Raw genomic sequence first — 17,476 nt, forward strand, 5'->3', positions numbered from 1 at the left:
TAGATGTCAAGCTGTACAGTTACCAGAAGTACACAGTTATCAAAAATGCACACACTTCACTTGGCATCTCCAGCACCTTCAGCTTTCTGTGTCTAGTCTGTTTTGGCATCTCCATTTTCTGCAGGGTTACTCCCATATTTGCCAGCATCAGCTTTTCCTCTTTTTCCTCCGGGAATCTTTTCTCCTTTCTTTACAGGGGCCTTTTTAGGTTTGGGCTCTGGATTTGGAGGAATAGGTTTAGCAGATAACTTTGCAGATCTTCTCTGTGGCTTATCCTTCACCTTGGCTTTATCTCCTTTAGCATCCCCTTCAGCCTTTCTCTTGGGCATAGTGGTGACAGTGGTAGGACATAGGCACTGGGCACATGGATGAAGTGGTGTGTGGGCTTTGGCCAGTCTGGGGGTCATTCTTGCCCCCACTTCTTCACACTGCTCTTTTATGTACATATGAATATAATGGAGTATATAGAAAGAATAGAATATATAATAGAATATTACTCATCCATAAAAAAGAATGAAATCTTGCCATTTGTAACGATGTGGATGGAGCTAGAGACTATTATGCTAAGTGAAATAAGTCAGCAGAGAAAGACAAATACCATATGATTTCACTCATATGTGGAATTTAAGAAACAAAAGAAATGATCAAGAGGAAGAAGAGAGAGAGACAAACCAAGAAACAGACTCTTGGCTATAGAGAACAAAATGATGGTTACCAGAGGGGAGATTGGAGGGGGGGATTGATTAAATATGTGATGGGGACTAAGAAGGGCATTTATTGTAATGAGCACCAGATGTTGTAGATAAGTGTTAAATCACTAAATTGTGCACCTGAAAATAATATTACACTGTGTTAAGTAACTTGGATCTAAATAAAAACATTAAAAAATAAATAAATACTATTTAAATCCACATGATTTTAATGATAAGCCACATGATTTTTAAAAGTCATGGGGAACTACCTGACTAACCAGTGCTCACTGAGAGGAAAGAACATGTGCAACGGAGTGAAGAGAACACACATAAATAGTTTAAAGTTCAGAGAGAGATAATCAGGAGGTGCAGATTCTGAAGGAAGTTTCTGAACTGTACAATTCTGTGATATAACCATGATCTCAAAGCTTATTTTCAAAGGCAAAGATGGTAGTTCGTCATTAGCCACACATGGATTCATTTCAACATTTCATGTTGGTATCTGTATAGCTCTAAGTCCAATTTTTATCAGAAATTTTGCTGACATGACACCAAACTGGCATTGCTGTTACCAGGAGCATTATTCTATACTGGGAGTCAGCTAACCTATACTGTAAAGGGCTAAACAGTAAACATTTTAGGCTTTGCAGGCTCTATGATCACTGTCACAACTATTCAAAGCTGTCATTAATAGCAGCCATGGATAAAATGTAAATGGCTGAGTGCAGCTGTGTTCCAATAAAACTCAAAAACAAGTGGCAGGCCAGATTTGGCCCCAATGCGTACTTTGCTGAGCTCTGTTCAATCCTATCCATGCAATGGTTAATATGGATACCTTATAGTGGGGGAACAGGTATCAATACAGCATCCTTGCCAGCGTGGTGAGATGGTGTCTAGGTCAGAACTTAGAGTTTAATGAGTTATCCCTTCACGGGTGCTACATCTTCCAACGTGAGAAGAAACATAACCCTCTGATCCAGGCTATAGGAATCTTTATAGTGGAATTACCAAGAAACACTATCTCCATTGCTGCAAGTTAGAGATGAGGACTTGAGGGAAGTAAACAGTAAAAAGAGTTTAAAGGAGACTTCTCAGTTATTTTTGGATGTCTCCTCTTTGAATAAATATTTATCCAAGATCATCATCCCTCCTTCAGCAGCAGTGAAATACAGAAGCCCTTTATACTGTCACTGCTGCCCCTGCCTCTGCTTACAACATTTAATGTGACTTCTTAACATGCAGTAGTATTTTACCATATGCTTTGTTGCACCCAAAGACCTGTGCATATGTTCCTCCACACTTTGCTGGTGAGTCCACTGGAGAAACCGTTCACTAACGAAGATTTCCAATCCCTTCCCTGCAGGTGAAAATCCAGTGTACCATGTTGAAGATGCTGGTCCTATAAGTTGCCAGATAAAAGTTCTAGGCAGGAAGGCACATGAATCAGGAAAGTAGGCCACCCTTTCAGCGTGTGTGTGTGTGTGTGTGTGTGTGTCCACATGCATGGGGTTGGTGGTACTTACAGACAAGACAGAGCACAGTCACTCACTTTAAAAATGAGGATGAAAACAATGTGTTCAAAGATCCCCAAAGCTATCTTAAAACAAGTCTGAATGGCTGGCAGAATTAAACCTACTTTTGTTTCCAAACAGATTCAAACTTATAAGTACATAGGCAATGAAGGTGTAGACAGAACTCGTAGATTGGCCTCAGAAAGACATCCTGGGTTCTGAAAGCATTGATAAGTCCAATCTTGATCCAGCCTCTCTCCCAGCCCTTTATAGTTTTTAAAATATATTTATTAAATAGGCCTAGTGAGGGGGAAATATTCTCTCTAAATCTTATTATGTTGACTTGCTTATATCTTCCTTCCTTCAGTCAGAACAAACAATGCCTATGACTTCTTACCACCTAGGATAGTATTTTGCATAGAGTAGGCACTTAAGCAAATGTTTGTTGAATGAAAGAACAATAATCACATCAATTATTTGAGGTAGATGCTATAATTATCCCTTAGCATAGGTTAAAAAAACGAAGCTAATGATCTTGTCCAAGAACACAACTCATCAGTGCTGGAGCTGGTTTAGCTGGTGCTTGTAAACATTCCATAGCATTTGTTTTATGTTAATCCAAACCATCCTTTCCACTTCATCCTGAATTTTACCTGGATCTGACCACCTCAGCACATGACATAGCTAATCTTTCACTCACTCGATCTGGCTGGCAAGTTACCAATGGAATAACTTGTAATCATTGTTTTTCTCCCATCGGCCTACTGTTTGGAAATGTTGGTGGCTGACGGGAGAAAATCAATGTTTGATAGAAATGAATGGTCCTATCCACAGCATTGCTCCAAGTTTATTCCTATTTTGGTATCATCTTTTCTTAGGTTATCCAGTTACCCAGAATTGAACTAATGCTCAACATATTAAGTTTGTTCAATACATGAGTAAATCAGTAAGCAATTCTTTGATTTACAAAAGATTTGTTAATATACAAAGAAAAATACTGAAGTCTAAGAAAGTTAAGTACTTATTATTTAACTTATTATGTACTCACTGAGTTTTTCTTTACTCTTTTAATACAATGCTATAGTCTGAACCACAACCATATAAGAGTTAACTTAAGAAAAAACAGCCAGGGAGAGGAGCCTCTGTTTCCAAGTGATTAATCTTTTCTTTAACCTGTTTTACGTAACCCTCAGAGCAAAGAAACTTTATCAAAGGATTAAAAGTTATATAAACAAAGATCCCTTTATTTATAACTCTGATTCTCTGCGGGACAGGAAGTTCCAGCTTACATGTGTGCAGAGTGTTATACATATTGGTTACTCAATGTGTACTTTTAAAAAACTGTGATGATCTTACACAAGTGTAGAAGCAGCAGTGAATGGAGATGATGGTGAATGCTAAGGTAAAGGGAGTTCATTGACTTGGGTTGTTGTGAGTGCATTTCAGTTATTTTTGCTTAGAAAAAAATATAAGGCCAATTTAATACTCGGAAATATAAGACTCTTTGGGTTTTCTAATTATCTTGTCTATAATTTTCTGGTAGTGACAAGAATTCTGTGTAATGCAGGATCATGTAATTATAATAATATTGCTTGTTCACTCACAAATATATGGATATATACTTGGATTTTTTCTAAATATGCAGTTATAAGTGATTTGGAGCATTTGAAGTGAATCTAAATGATTCTGGATAATACTGCTTTCCTCTTGTTTTGCCCATGGTCTGAAAGACTTCTTTTTGTTTATCTGGTTCCTCCAAACCCATCCTTCTAGTTCTGATCAAGCTCCATGTTCTCCATATCCCTGTCTCTCTCCCATGAAATCCTAGAGCATTAGCTGTCTATATTATACACATACAACACACACACACACACACACACACACACGGGTGTTTTCTTTAAAAATTCAAAAGTGAGAGTTATATTTTTAATAAAGCCAGATGACACAAATAGTATAAAAAGAAAAAGTCAATTTGGTATATATCTTTTTACATTTCTTCCTATAGTCACATAAAATATACATATATCATATATAATTATACATATTTATATACAAATGTTCCCCCTACTTTTATTCACATGAATAGAATCATCATTATATATGTGACTTACCTTGTTGCTGTATTCATTCAACTGTGTACCATGAAATATCTAAATCATTCTTGGCCTGTATCTCCTTAGAAAGAAACATGTCCATTTCTAGAGAACAGATTTCCAAAAGGGAAATTACAGAACCATTGCACCCTGCAATTCACAACTTACCATTTTTATACCTAATTTGATTAAATATTAGAAATTTCCATAAATTTTTTAATTTATTATATTAATAAATGAGAATATTGTGTTGTGCTAAGTTGCATTTCCTTAGCTATTAGTGAGATTTGACATTCTTTTACAAAAAGCTTTTTATAAATTTTTTGGGCCATTGCATTTCCTCTTTTATGAACCCCAGCTCATACCCATGTTTGTCTCTTTTCTTGTCAATTTGTAAGAGTTCTTTTTTCACATTAGAGATATAAACCTCTGCCTCTTGTATATATTTCAAATCTTTCCTCTATCTCTTTCTCTTTCTTTCTTTCTTCTTTTTTTTTTTTTAACCTTACTTATGGTACTTTTTGGCCTTTGTGTAATTTGCATCATTATGAAGTCAACTCTAAATTTTTTCCATTATTGTTTCTTGGTTTTTTTTTTTCTTTTTGGAAGAGTTTTTTCCCAATCCTAACACTCCTACTTTTAAAAAATATTTTCATTTTTTACATTAAATCTTCAATCTATTGCTCTTTTCACTTTTGAACATGACATTAGGGAGGGCTAACAGTCTATTTTCTTTCCAGAAGGAGATCTAATTATGATACAATATCATTTATTACACAAGATATATTTTTTTCCTGATGAACTATTATTGAAGTATTTATCTTTTTTTAAATGTTTATTTATTTTTGAGACGGAGACAGAGCACAAGTGGGGAAGGGGCAGAGAGAGAGGAAGACACAGAATCTGAAACAGGCTCCAGGCTCTGAGCTGTCAGCACAGAGCCTGATGCTGGGCTCGAACCCATGAACCGTGAGATTATGACCTGAGCTGAAGTCGGACACCTAACCAACTGAGCCACCCAGGCGTCCCTGAAGTATTTATCATATATTACATTTTCAATTTTATTGGATCTAGTTATGGACTCAGTCTGTGCCAGAGACTTGTTTGCCTGCTTTTTTGCTCATGACTTACTCTTTGAATCACATTAATGCTACAGAAGATTTTAGCATCTCCTATGGCAGGTGCCTACCATCCTTTTCAATTTCAGGGCAAAGACATTGTTTTGCCCAACCTCAAGCTTAGTGAGCATGATTTTAGAGGTTTGCTCAGAGTGCTTTATATTTGTCCTCTACAGTTTGGAGGATTCAGAGACTGGTCTGATTCCTGCTAAAAAGTCTAGAAGGCAAAGAGCAGAGGTGGATCCTCCTGCCAGGAGGTGGAAGGAAGCAAGGGCTACATTTGAAAAGGAGCAACATCCCAGTCAAGGGTGGGTCAACTGGTTTGGGTCTGTCTTAAGTCTGGCTAATTGGATTATATGGAGCAATGATGAGACATGAGTAGAGAGGCTAAAAGTGTGTCCTACAGGTAAAAATTTGAAGGAGAACTTGTGTGTGACTAGTCAGAGGAAGTGCATTTACCCCACCGAAGATACTGCACATTAGAGATCACAAATGAAGGGTAACATCTCCAAAGACCCACAGAAATGGCCGGGAGAGTCTGTTTTAAATTGCTCTCTAGGCCAGAGAAAGAAAAAATGACATTACCTGCCTCTTTAACTTCCCACACCAAGTTTCAACTCCGGAGGACACAGAAGCAGCCTTGCTTCACTGTGTGGGAAGAGCTGCAGTGGGGCTAGGGAGAGAGGCCAGGAGAAGCTAGAGCAGAGCATAAACAAACTACCTGAACCCTTTTTCCCACCTGGAAGATTTGGATATGTTGTAGTGGGAGGAAAGAAGCTTCAGTTTAAATGAAGTTCGAAGTCATTTTTGTGAGACTAATGTGACCAGAGGGCTTTTATTTTTCTTTTGAAAGTCAACAGAAAGTAGTGCAAACTGAAATTCCACTTAGTATCAGGAGAAGAACAGGTCCCATAAAATACATTTTATAGTCAGTGGAGGGAGAAGAATAAGGCTTATTCTCTGATGTTATAAAGACCATTTGTTCAAGGGATTTGTACTTGTGATCAATTTCTAATGTAAATAATAGGGTGGATTATTTAAATTTTAAAGTCTTTTTTCAACAACACATCCCTTTCAGTAAACATTGGCCTTCTTCTCAGAAAGACACCAGGATTATATATTTGCCTGCCTTCAACCTTCCCTTTACTTCAGTATACTGTTGCTAGTTGCTCTACTGAAGTATTTTCTACACATATGTAGTATTTTACCATTTAACCTAAAGACATCTTTATGAATCATGAGAATAGATTTAGCTTTACAAGTATGTCATCAATTCCACAGGATAGGGATTAGTAAGGACAGTTGAAGCATGTGACTCAAACTTGGGCCACGTTATAAAGGGAGTTGTTTTCTAAGTGGAATTATCATTTATAGTAATGATGATAATTTCAGAGATTTATATAGTATTTTAAGTCTCCAAAATAGCCATTTGTTTTTTAAAAGACAGGATATAAATAGAATTGCATGTCCTATACTGAAATGAGGACAGAATGTAGAAAATATCTCAAGAGTTACAGGGGTACCTGGCTGGCTCAGTCAGTAGAACATGAAATGCTTGATCCTGGGGTCATGTGTTTAAGCTCTGCATTGGGTGCAGACATTACTTTAAAAAAAAGTTACTTAATACAGCTATTCAAATGCAGAACAGGATAAGATGAAGCTCAAGCTTGACAGCTTTTTAGTCATTTTGTCTAGCAACAGAGGCAGCAAGAGCTACCAATTATTGAAACTTATAATGTGTCAGGCTTTCTGACAAGTACTTTGCATCATTTGTCTCCTTTTTCATTACATGCCATGTGGATGTCTAATCTTTTCAGGATCCACCAAGAAGATTTATACATCCCTATTTGAGTCAATTCTAGAAAGCCTGACAAGATCTACCTAGATGGTCCTTTAGCAGTTCTGGAAAATCAGAGGTATTCAGGTTACTTGGGTTTAAAAATTAGAATTAATTCAGATATGGCAGTGGGAGCTTAGGTGCTACAAAATGTCATCTAATATGTAATGTAAATCGCATCATATTTGTAATCCAGGAAAAGAATGAGAGAAAGTAGAATGGGTTCTATATTAGTTTGGTTCACCAACATTTTTGTCTTATAAATTATAAATATTTTTGTCAGTAATAATATATGACTTCATATACTTTATGAGGATATAATATGGCAATCCAGCGATCACCAAACTGTATAACTTTTATTTACATTCTCAATGGAAAAACAGCTAATGAAATAAAACTGTGAAAAACCCATAGGAAATACCTCATTGTAAAGACATCCTGGTTTCCTTTCACATCCATATTCTTTTATTTATGTATGAATGTTATTTTTTCTTCATTTGCTAGTGACACATTGTGGTTTATGTACTCCTTTATGCTGTGAATCTTGACGTTAAAGTCCAGCAATTGGGGACAATTATAGGACTACTTAATATCTAAATTCACTATGAACTACAATGTCAGAAATATATATTTGAGTAGTGAACAAATCTTTGATCTTGCTATCCCATCTTTTGCCATATTTATCTGACAGAATAAATTGTTTACATACATAAGGAAAGGACAGAGGGTAGACTATGTTCCATGTTTCTGTTTTCCAGATGGGACCCTGATCATTTGCTAACCTCTTACATCAATATTGGATCTTAACTTCTTAATAATCTCATCTGTATATGCAACTCATAATCACGTTTTTGTGTATTTCTATCAGCTAAATTAAGTTTTAAGTATTCATTCCTAGAAAAGGCTAAAAAGAAAGGTAAGTGGTAATAACGCCTTAGCTTTTGTGAGGCAAAGTTCCAGATAAAAACTTGTAGTAAAATGTAACTGTATGTGTTATGACTATTTTTAGATATGTAAACATTTTGTCCTGATGCTTTCCTGTATTACAGTTGGAAAAACAATTTAGCTCAGATTACTGGTCACAGTGACTAAGCTCATTTGGTAGAGCAGCACATTATCCGTTTTAGGTGATTCTGCTCTTAAACGCAAATATACCAAAAGGGCAGCATGTGCTAGAGATGTGTAGACGTAAAGGATGGTTAAGTACCTGAGCACATGATGGGCTAAAACAGCCACAGTCAAGCGTTCGTTAGATTGTTGTATGAGGATGTTCATGATGATGAAGAACAAATGGGTCTTCTCTATATTTGAATAGGCTCTAGAAGACGAATCCTACACTCACAACTTTTCTCAGCTGTAGCTGTAGGGTCTCCTAAGCATCCTGATTTGAGTTTACTGTTTTCTTATTTTTTACCTGGAAGTCTTAGAATCAAGGTGCAGCCAAACGTGAACAGAGTGAAGTTGTATCAGTATTTAATACCTCATGATCTGGTCAAGGCCGTATCTTGGAATTGAGCTAATAATAATCACAGCTCAAAGTTGCCAAATGTAGTATAGCCAGGTATAATTATATACTAAGTGATTTCCATGCATTATCTCTATCCTTTCATCTCTACAGAATAGATTATCTTTTTCATATATTAATGAAGGAATTGAGGTTAAAGAAACTACGAAATGTTTTCAAAGTTTCGAAAAGAACCAGGATCCTAACAAAGGTCAGCCTGATTCCAAAACCCACCCTTCCCACCACACCAGTAACCTCACTGTAGTAGCTTCCAGAGTCCTGATGAGTTTTTGTTTTTCAACATAATGATAGGACATCCTTCAAATGATTGATTTTACTTTTCTATTATGGAAGTTGAACACACCTAGAGCAATATCTCTTGGGTATAGACATCTGCTAATTATAAACTCAAATTCAAAGAAAGCTCCAGAAACTGGCATTTAATGTCCTGGTCCTCAAAGAACTTGGTTCTGTTTCGTAGCCTCTTTCCAGTTCCATTTTTGTAGGTGGGGGACTCTGGGAAAAAAGAGTCCCAAGGATTCAATCCTGTCTGAGGAACCCCGAGGAAGCTTCAGAGAAACAAATGGTTTCCATTGTGTTGCTCTTTTCCCTGCTTTGTCCTGTCAGCCTTCTCTACTCCACTGACCCAGGCTAACAACATTTAGGATATTTAAAAAAAAATCTTATTTATTTATTTACTTATTTTATTTGAGAGAGAAAGAGAAAGAGAGAATGAGAATGAGCAAGGGAGAGGGGTAGAGGGAGAGAGAGAGAGAGAGACAATCCCAAGTAGGCTCCATGCTGAGCAGAGCTCAGGGCTCGAGGCAGGGCTTAAAGCTGGCTCCTGTGGGTCTTCCACAACCCTGATCTAAGCCAAAATCAAGAGGCTGTCACTCAACTCACTGAGCTACTCAGGCTTCCCACATTTAGGATCTTTATAGCCAAAGTAGAATCAGTGCTTTAAACACTGATCATGCCTAACTCTGTGCAAGAAAATGGTTACAAATGAATGTAGGTCCCAAAGCCTGACCAGAGGAATTGTAAAATAACCAGGACCCTTTAAGTCTTTTCCTTCTATTCTTTCTCCTTTTTACCCCTTGCAACTTGAGCCTCCTGCCCACCTTTTTTTTCTTGACTTCAAGTGCTGATTCTATTCTCCGAGGGTTTGTTATTAGCTAATCAGTACTGTACTTCATCTAGGGTATTATTTGATAGTAAGGATTTCTCTGTCAAGAGAGATTTGTCTTTTATTGAGGGACTTTTAAGCTAAAAAGCCTTTAAAATGCAAAGTAATAGATTTCAAATTGTAAAAAAATTATGGGGGTTAATTGGGGTAGGGGTTTTACTCAAGCAAGACCTGTTGCTTATTCAGATTATTCATATTTCTGGTAGTGGAGGCACTTACCGAATAAAAGAAAGTCAATTGTCACAAACAGTTTTATCACACTTATATGTGTGTAGGGCCATAGGCTCCTAGCCCTCAGGTAAGCTCACACTACTTATTACAGCATTTCAGTTTCCCAGACCCCACATTCACATATTTATAGGATAAAATTACATTGGAAGATAAAAGATTTTTTTTACCTATGTCTACAAGTTTTTGACAAAATTAATTTCCCTTTTTACAGTGACTGTCCATGATTTCAATTTAAAAGTATTAAACTTATTAATATATGGTTTGTTATATATGTGGTGACATTTCTGGCTGCTTAAATTCCAGCCTTTAAAAGTTTGAGTATTTGCTCTTGCTCTTCTAACCTACTTCCAACCCAGGTAAACTCTACCAGATGTGCTTTTTCTATATTGTCTGTGATTTCCTTATTAGGGTTTGTGTGCCACTTCTTACTGATCATGACCTTTGTTCTAAAAACAAAAGGAATGTTTTTCTCAGCAAAGAGGTGGATTCTCAGAAACTGCATCTTGTATGGCTCTGTCAAAATTTTGTAATTCTAGACATGGTTGTGCAGGACAAGTGCCTTTGCATTGGTTATTGGAGCAGGAAAGGCATCTTGTGATACAAATCCTATTTAGGATTTGGGTAGATTATTGTCATTATTCTATTTTCCTTTCTGTTTCTTTGAATGTTTCTCCACATTGTTTTGAGCCCCTTTTTGTTATCTACCTTTATCATTTTCCTCCCCCTCTCTCTCTTTTTAAATTCCTTTTGTTTGCTATCAATAACAAAAGTACCAACTTTTGTTGGTCCAATATTGTTTCTTTCTTTGTGTACAGTGGCCATGACTGTAATAGCTATCACTGATGGAACACCCAAGATGCATATTTTCTTCCTACTCTTTAATAATAAAACCCTACAATTATTATCCCCTGTTTACAAAAGGTGGGAGTTGCCATACTGTATCAACTTTATCATACTGTATTAAATCATAACTTTATATTAGGTTTCATTCATTCATTTGTTCATTAGGCATAGAGTACATTTATTTAACAACATATATTGAGTGCCTGTTATGTCAAGTAGTGGGCTTACATATTACAGGAATTACAGAGATGACTCATATGTCTTTGTCTGCAGCTAGTTTACAGGCTAGATCAGGAAATAACACCTGGTCATACGAACCAAAATGCAAAGTAGAAACTAGGAACTTCCTCAAGATGTCCTCGAAATTGTAACCACGAAAGTATTATCAAATACCAAAGTGAGCTAAATAATCATTTGTTGAGTGACTGAGTAAATGTTTGAATAAACTGGTATCAGAAGAGTAATACAGATAAAAGTCTATGCAAATTCAGAGGAGAGCTGAAAACATCATGAGAGATTCCTCGGAAAACGTGGATTTTAGCAGAACCTCGAGGTAGATTTCCGAAGGGTGAAGAAAGACTACAAGTTCAGTAAATTATATGACCAAAGTTGTGGAGGTGGGTGAGTGTGAGGTGTGAAATATATAGAGATTAATATGAAAGACAGGCGGTAGCAATGAAGATAAAAATATAGTCTGAGAACCCTCATAGGAGAACCTCAATAGATTGGCTACTGAATGAAGGCCTATTCACTCAGCAGAGTTTCATTAAGCCATAAAAGAAAATTTTCGTAGTTGTATACAGAGCAAAGAAATAAAATCTCAATAGAAAACTAAATATGAAAATCTAAGTTGAATTTGGTGAGGGGTGGGAATCAAGATAAGCTACAAGCAATCTTTCAGTATTAGACATATTTAATAAGTATATTCGATTTTTCAAACTTTCTTTCAGTTGAAACCTTAAAAAAAACAAGGCAAAACTATCTCATACTGGGTAATGATTGTTATTCTTAACATCAAACAAGTTCTTCATATTTTGAAAAGATATTTTTGTCCTATTATTCTTTTGCCTGACCTGTTTATCCAGTTCCAAGACAAACTGATTTGGCAAGGTTCTACATAAAATAAATCACAGGACATAGTGGAAGTACAATAAAAATATTTTTGTTTGGACATGATGTAGAGAAATTGTCTGGACTTTGGAGACTGATAAACCTGGGTTCCAATATTGTAACGACCCTTATTAACTGTGTGATCCCGGACAAGTTGCTTTATTTTCTTTAAAGAAATAATCGCTTTATTTTGAAATATACAGCTGTTTTGAGACAGCAAAGAAATCCTTATTATTATCATCTATTTTTCAGAATGAAATTTTTATGCCAGCTCATTTTTTGCTCCTTAATTTTTATCAGCAAATGGTATAACAATATTTGGCTCATAGAGTTTTCTGAAAATTAACAATCATATATATATATATATATATATATATATACACGTGTATATATGAGTATGTGTAGATGGTACTTAGAAAATACTTTTTTTTCTAATACTGCCCAGATATTTTGTTTCCTTAAAATCTTTGTGGTTTAGTTTGTTAGGCTGTGAAAGCAAGATGATGGTTTTGCAAATTAGGAAATAATTTTTAGGGAATTGAAGTTGGGGGAAGCAATATAATATAGTGGCTAACAGCATAGCTCTTGTACCTAGCACCCCAAAACTAGGATGCAAATTCCATGAGGATAGGGATTTTGTCTGGATTACTAATACATCCCAAGCACTATGAATGGCATATAACAGGCCTCAGCAAACATGTGGAATGATGAGTATTTGGGTTAATACCTTGGCTCTGCTATGGGACTTGGATTGTATTTGGTCCAAACTGAGGCAGAAGGTAAAGTGACTTTCTCAAGGTCAAACAGCCTCAGTTTCTTCATTTGCAAATGGGGATACTAAGTGTATTTTTTATTGAGACATAATTGACATATAACATTATATTAGTTTCAGGTGTACAATATAATGATTCAATATATGTATATATTGAGAAATGATTGTCATAGTATGTCTAATTGATATCTATCATCACACATGGATACAAATGTTTTTTCTTATCTTTTTATAATTTTTTTTAAATGTTTATTTTTTGAGAGAGAAAAAGCACAAGCGAGAGAGGGGCAGAGAGAGAGGGAGACACAGAATCTGAAGCAGGCTCCAGGCTCTGAGCTGTCAGCACAGAGCCAGATGCAGGCTGGACCCCACGAACTGAGATCATGACCTGAGGCCAAGTCGGATGCTTAACCGACTGACCCACCCAGAACCCCGAAATGTTTTTTTCTTAAGATGAGAACATTTAAGATCTACTTTTTTAAAAACACCTTTCAAATATACAATACAGGTGATTTTTTTTTTAATGTTTATTTTTGAGAGAGAGAGATAGAGTGCAAGCAGGGAAGGGGTAGAGAGAGAGACAGAGAATTTGAAGCAGGCTCCACGCTGTCAGTGCAGAGCCAGTCATGGGGCTTGAACTCGTGAACTGTTTTGCCCTGAGCCAAAGTTGGAAGCTTAACTGAGTCACCCAGGTGTCCCACACAATACAGTATTAACTATAGTCACCATACTGCACATTACATCTCCAGGAGCTATTTCTTTTAAAACTGGAAATAATAGTATTTATTTCATAGGAGGATTTAGTCAGATAATAGATGTGAATAAACTTAAAATAGCATCTGACACTTAGTAAGCATGCCATAAATATAGCTCTAAACAGGAAGGCAATGAGTGCTTAGCAATCGATGGGTATCAATTAAATTGTACCGAGTATAAGCTGATGTAGATAAACAGATAGGGACATTCAGATGTAGGGTAGAGTACCTGCTATTAAGAAAATAAATAAAAACATGTTAAATGCTCTCTCAAGCACCTGGCTTAGTTCTACAGTGGGCAGGTACCTCTCCCTTACAAAGTGTAGCCCAAGGTCATTGTGCTCTGGCAAGGTGGCCTTTGTGGGAAATGATTTGTAGGGAGAGAGGAGGCTTCCTCTCCAAGGGGAAAGGGAGAGAACCAGCATTTATTGCAGAGTAGATTTGTAGCCAAAAATCCCAGCTGTTTTCATTAATGATACAATCTCTTTTCATCTTCACAGCCAATCTCAGAAATATTTTTTCATGCCATATATGAGGAAAGAGAGGTTCAAAGTAATTTGACCTTAGTCACACAAGTGTACATGACTCCAGACCATCTAGCTTTCCTATCTTAAGGCACTAATGAGGACACATAGTCATCAGCTCTCTCCTAATCACTCCAAGGAGTGTTGCTGTGGAACAAATGCAAATCTCCCATCTGTCATTGTGAAGAAATAGCAGGTCTGAAATCATCATTTTTTCCTATGCAAATAAGAAGTGAAGAATTTGACAGCAATTTTTAAAGAATCTGCCATTATTTACCCAACATAGGTGCATTTCACACCATTTGTAGACACGAAGGGGCCTTGGAAACAACAATGGAATTTTTAACTGGACTTCGTTACCCAGTGACTTCTTCAGCAGTAGAAAACTGGCACTGTATTATAAAGCCTAGGTATATGAAAAACCCCTTTAAATAATTATCAGATAAGTAGTAGCATTTTGGAGATGTCCAGAAGATCTCATTATTCACTATCAAATGTTTCAAAGTAGAGATCTTTCAGCTAGTATACTTTCCAAATGATATAGGTTAAAGAGCCGCATGAATAGGAATGACAAATATACACTACATTCTCACAAAAGTGATCAATAAATAATTTTCAAAGTTTAAGCAATAGGCAAAGATTCAAATTTTGTTTAGGAATTCAGTGTATAGTCTAAGTCAATAATAAGGGGAAAGGGAAGGTTGATAGCATATTTTATCCTTTTTCAAATGAAAAGGCATTTTTCAAACAGTAAGGTGAGAATCATGGCCATTTGCTCCTGTCCCACTCCACCAGAAGACCCATTTTCTATGGAAGTTACTTAATCTCACTTAATATGGAAATTTAGGATTTTTATTTCAATAGTTATCTTACGGAATTTAAATATTTAATTGTGTAATACTATGTTAACTTTATTGGGTGATGGATTTCATTTCCCAAGTGTTTAGTAATTCAAATCAAGGCAAGAAAACCATAATTAATATGTTCTAGTCTATGTAAGGTATATTCCATACCAAAAGTGAATGTCAAGTAATTTTCAGAAAACAAAAACTGTTAAGCTCTGTGCCAGAACAATATCAAGAACAGAAAAAGGAAATTGTTCAAGTAGCTTACCTTTCTCCAGAATGTGCAAATAGGTTTAAGCTCCTTGATTGTAAAATAGAAAATTCATGGAATGGAGACTAAGTCCTAGTTTCTGCCCTTAGGAACCTAGCAATGTTGAAGAGAAATGTGTCAGTTACCCAAATAAGACAGCAACAACATAACAACATAGTATTTTTAATACAAATAATGATATAATATAAAATAATGTATTTCTTTTGAATCTGAAATATATCCTCAAAGTGTGATGGCAGCTCAGTGGGTGGAGAAATCATATTCAGGAAAAGAATGATGAAAGATTCTTGACTTTGTCATTAAAAGGTTTAAAAAGGCTGCACTGGGGACAGTTTTTCAGCTTAGAGGGAATGGAGGGAAGAGACAGAGACTGGAAAAGAAGAGGATATGTGATGATATCAGTTTAGGAACAACTAAAACAACCAGAGTTTGACAGGGAATAAATGTATAAAGTGAAATGCTACGCAGTATAGCTGGAAAAGAAGACTGGGGTTAGTTTGTGGTGAGACTTGAATGTCAGGCTAAAGAATTTGATGGATTTTAGTAGATTAACAACATGCCTTTTAAAACTTCTGTGTAGAAGACTGATGTAAGAAATGTGCTTTAGGCATTGGTGTATAGAATGGCAGAAAATACTGGACCTTGGAGAACTATCTGCAGGTTGCTGTAGGGTCCTGACTTGCAGTAAAGAGGTTGAAGTTACATTATTGGCAATGGGAGAAGAAAGGAGAAACATACCTTAGTAGCAAGGGGACTTTCAAGTACATGTGTCCTGGTAACTGATTTGAATGTGTGGAGTGAGGAATTTGAGCAATTGGTGATAATTCTAAGATGTCAAGACTGAGTTATAGTGAGAGAATGCTTATGCTATTATTCATAAAGCCGATAGGAGAAGCAGGTTTGTTAGGTTGAGTAAAAGTTAGAGTTTGGTCATTGTATTATGGTGGGTTGTAGATAAGTTATAAAAGTTTATTTCTTGATAACACTCCGTGTCCAAGAATGGAATGCTCTCCATGAAGTCACTCAGAGCTCCCACCTGATGGATGTGTCCATCCTCATCAGGAACTGCTGCAGTAGAGGAAAAAAAGATTGAAAACTGTAGGCTTTTTACCTGCTGGATCAGCCTGAAAATGACATATCACTTTGCTAATATTTGGCCAGAATTAGCCAAATGGCCTCATGTAAATGCAAAAGGGTTGAGACTATAATCTCTTGTAGGTTCAGGAAAGAGAGGGTACTGGTGAGCACTACAATGTCTACTAGAAATGCACTGAGTGTAAGATGAATCTTTCCATAGCTTTGGATAGTGTGTGTGTGTGTGTGTGTGTGTGTAAAGAAGAATTGGTAGACAAAGAATACTTCCTCCTACTTTATTTAAAAAGTCTGTTTTGTACTCAGCTTAAGGAGCTTTGGACCCACAAGCTTTCCTTCTCTTGACCAAAAGGTATTCTACATAATATTGCTAGGTAATGATATTCAGGCTTCACAGAAGTAAGATGTTCATTGCATAACGTTTCTCAAAATGCTCAAGAGAACTTCCAGAAGTTTTTTTTTTTTATTAATTTATTTATTTTGAGAGAGACAGAGACAACATGAGTGGGAAAAGGGCAGAGAGAGAGAGAGAAAGAGAGAGAATCCCAAGCAGAATCCAGGCTGTCAGCACAGAGCCAGACACGGGGCCTGAATTCACGAAACCATGAGATCATGACCTAAGCCGACCAAGAATCAGACAGGACACTTAACCAACTGAGCCACCCAGGCACTCCAAGAGAATTTCCAGAAGTTTTAAATGGAGTTTTACTAAATAAATTCTTGTCTAACTCTGTATTTCAACATGGAAGATAGGGAAATCATTTGTACTTTTAGTAGTTTAGTGAAATATAACTTGTGCCATGCATGTGAGTATTTGGGGGCTTAACTCACTTCTAGATTATTCAAAAGTACCTATGATTTCAAGTATCCAAGACACAATGAGAAAGGTTGGGATAAATGTAGTCCCCAAAATTTACTGTTAATATCAGCAATTGTATCAATTGAGTTTTACTCATTGTTTTCACAAGGCAATTATAAAAAAGCAGGGAAAGTATTTGGTAAACTGCATGCAATAAGGCATTTCCAACTTTTATGAGATTCCTATTGGCCTACCAACCAAGAAAATAATCCTGAATTTGTTCAAATGTTTCA

General features: G+C 36.3%; 2 protein-coding genes across 7 annotated transcripts in view; one reads left to right on the forward strand and one right to left on the reverse strand.

Annotated features, from left to right (window-relative positions):
- On the reverse strand, positions 1 to 878 carry LOC131519907 (non-histone chromosomal protein HMG-17-like). Its single transcript, XM_058743487.1, has one exon. It carries the CDS (start codon positions 444 to 446, stop codon positions 93 to 95), a length of 354 nt encoding a protein of 117 aa, XP_058599470.1. The 5' UTR covers positions 447 to 878; the 3' UTR covers positions 1 to 92.
- Positions 879 to 3,445: 2,567 nt separating this feature from the next.
- SLCO1A2 (solute carrier organic anion transporter family member 1A2) overlaps positions 3,446 to 17,476 on the forward strand; it is a 125,974-nt gene continuing 111,943 nt past the window's right edge. For 5 of the 6 annotated variants that reach the window (XM_058743478.1, XM_058743482.1, XM_058743481.1 and 2 more), the window contains exon 1: positions 3,447 to 3,605. The gene's annotated coding sequence lies outside the window, so the exon portion shown is untranslated. Of the gene's footprint in view, positions 3,606 to 17,476 lie in introns of all 6 variants that reach the window. The other variant, XM_058743485.1, reaches the window with a different exon arrangement.

This window comes from Neofelis nebulosa, chromosome 8 (genome assembly GCF_028018385.1).
Source record: "Neofelis nebulosa isolate mNeoNeb1 chromosome 8, mNeoNeb1.pri, whole genome shotgun sequence".
NCBI classification, from domain to species: Eukaryota; Metazoa; Chordata; class Mammalia; order Carnivora; family Felidae; genus Neofelis; species Neofelis nebulosa.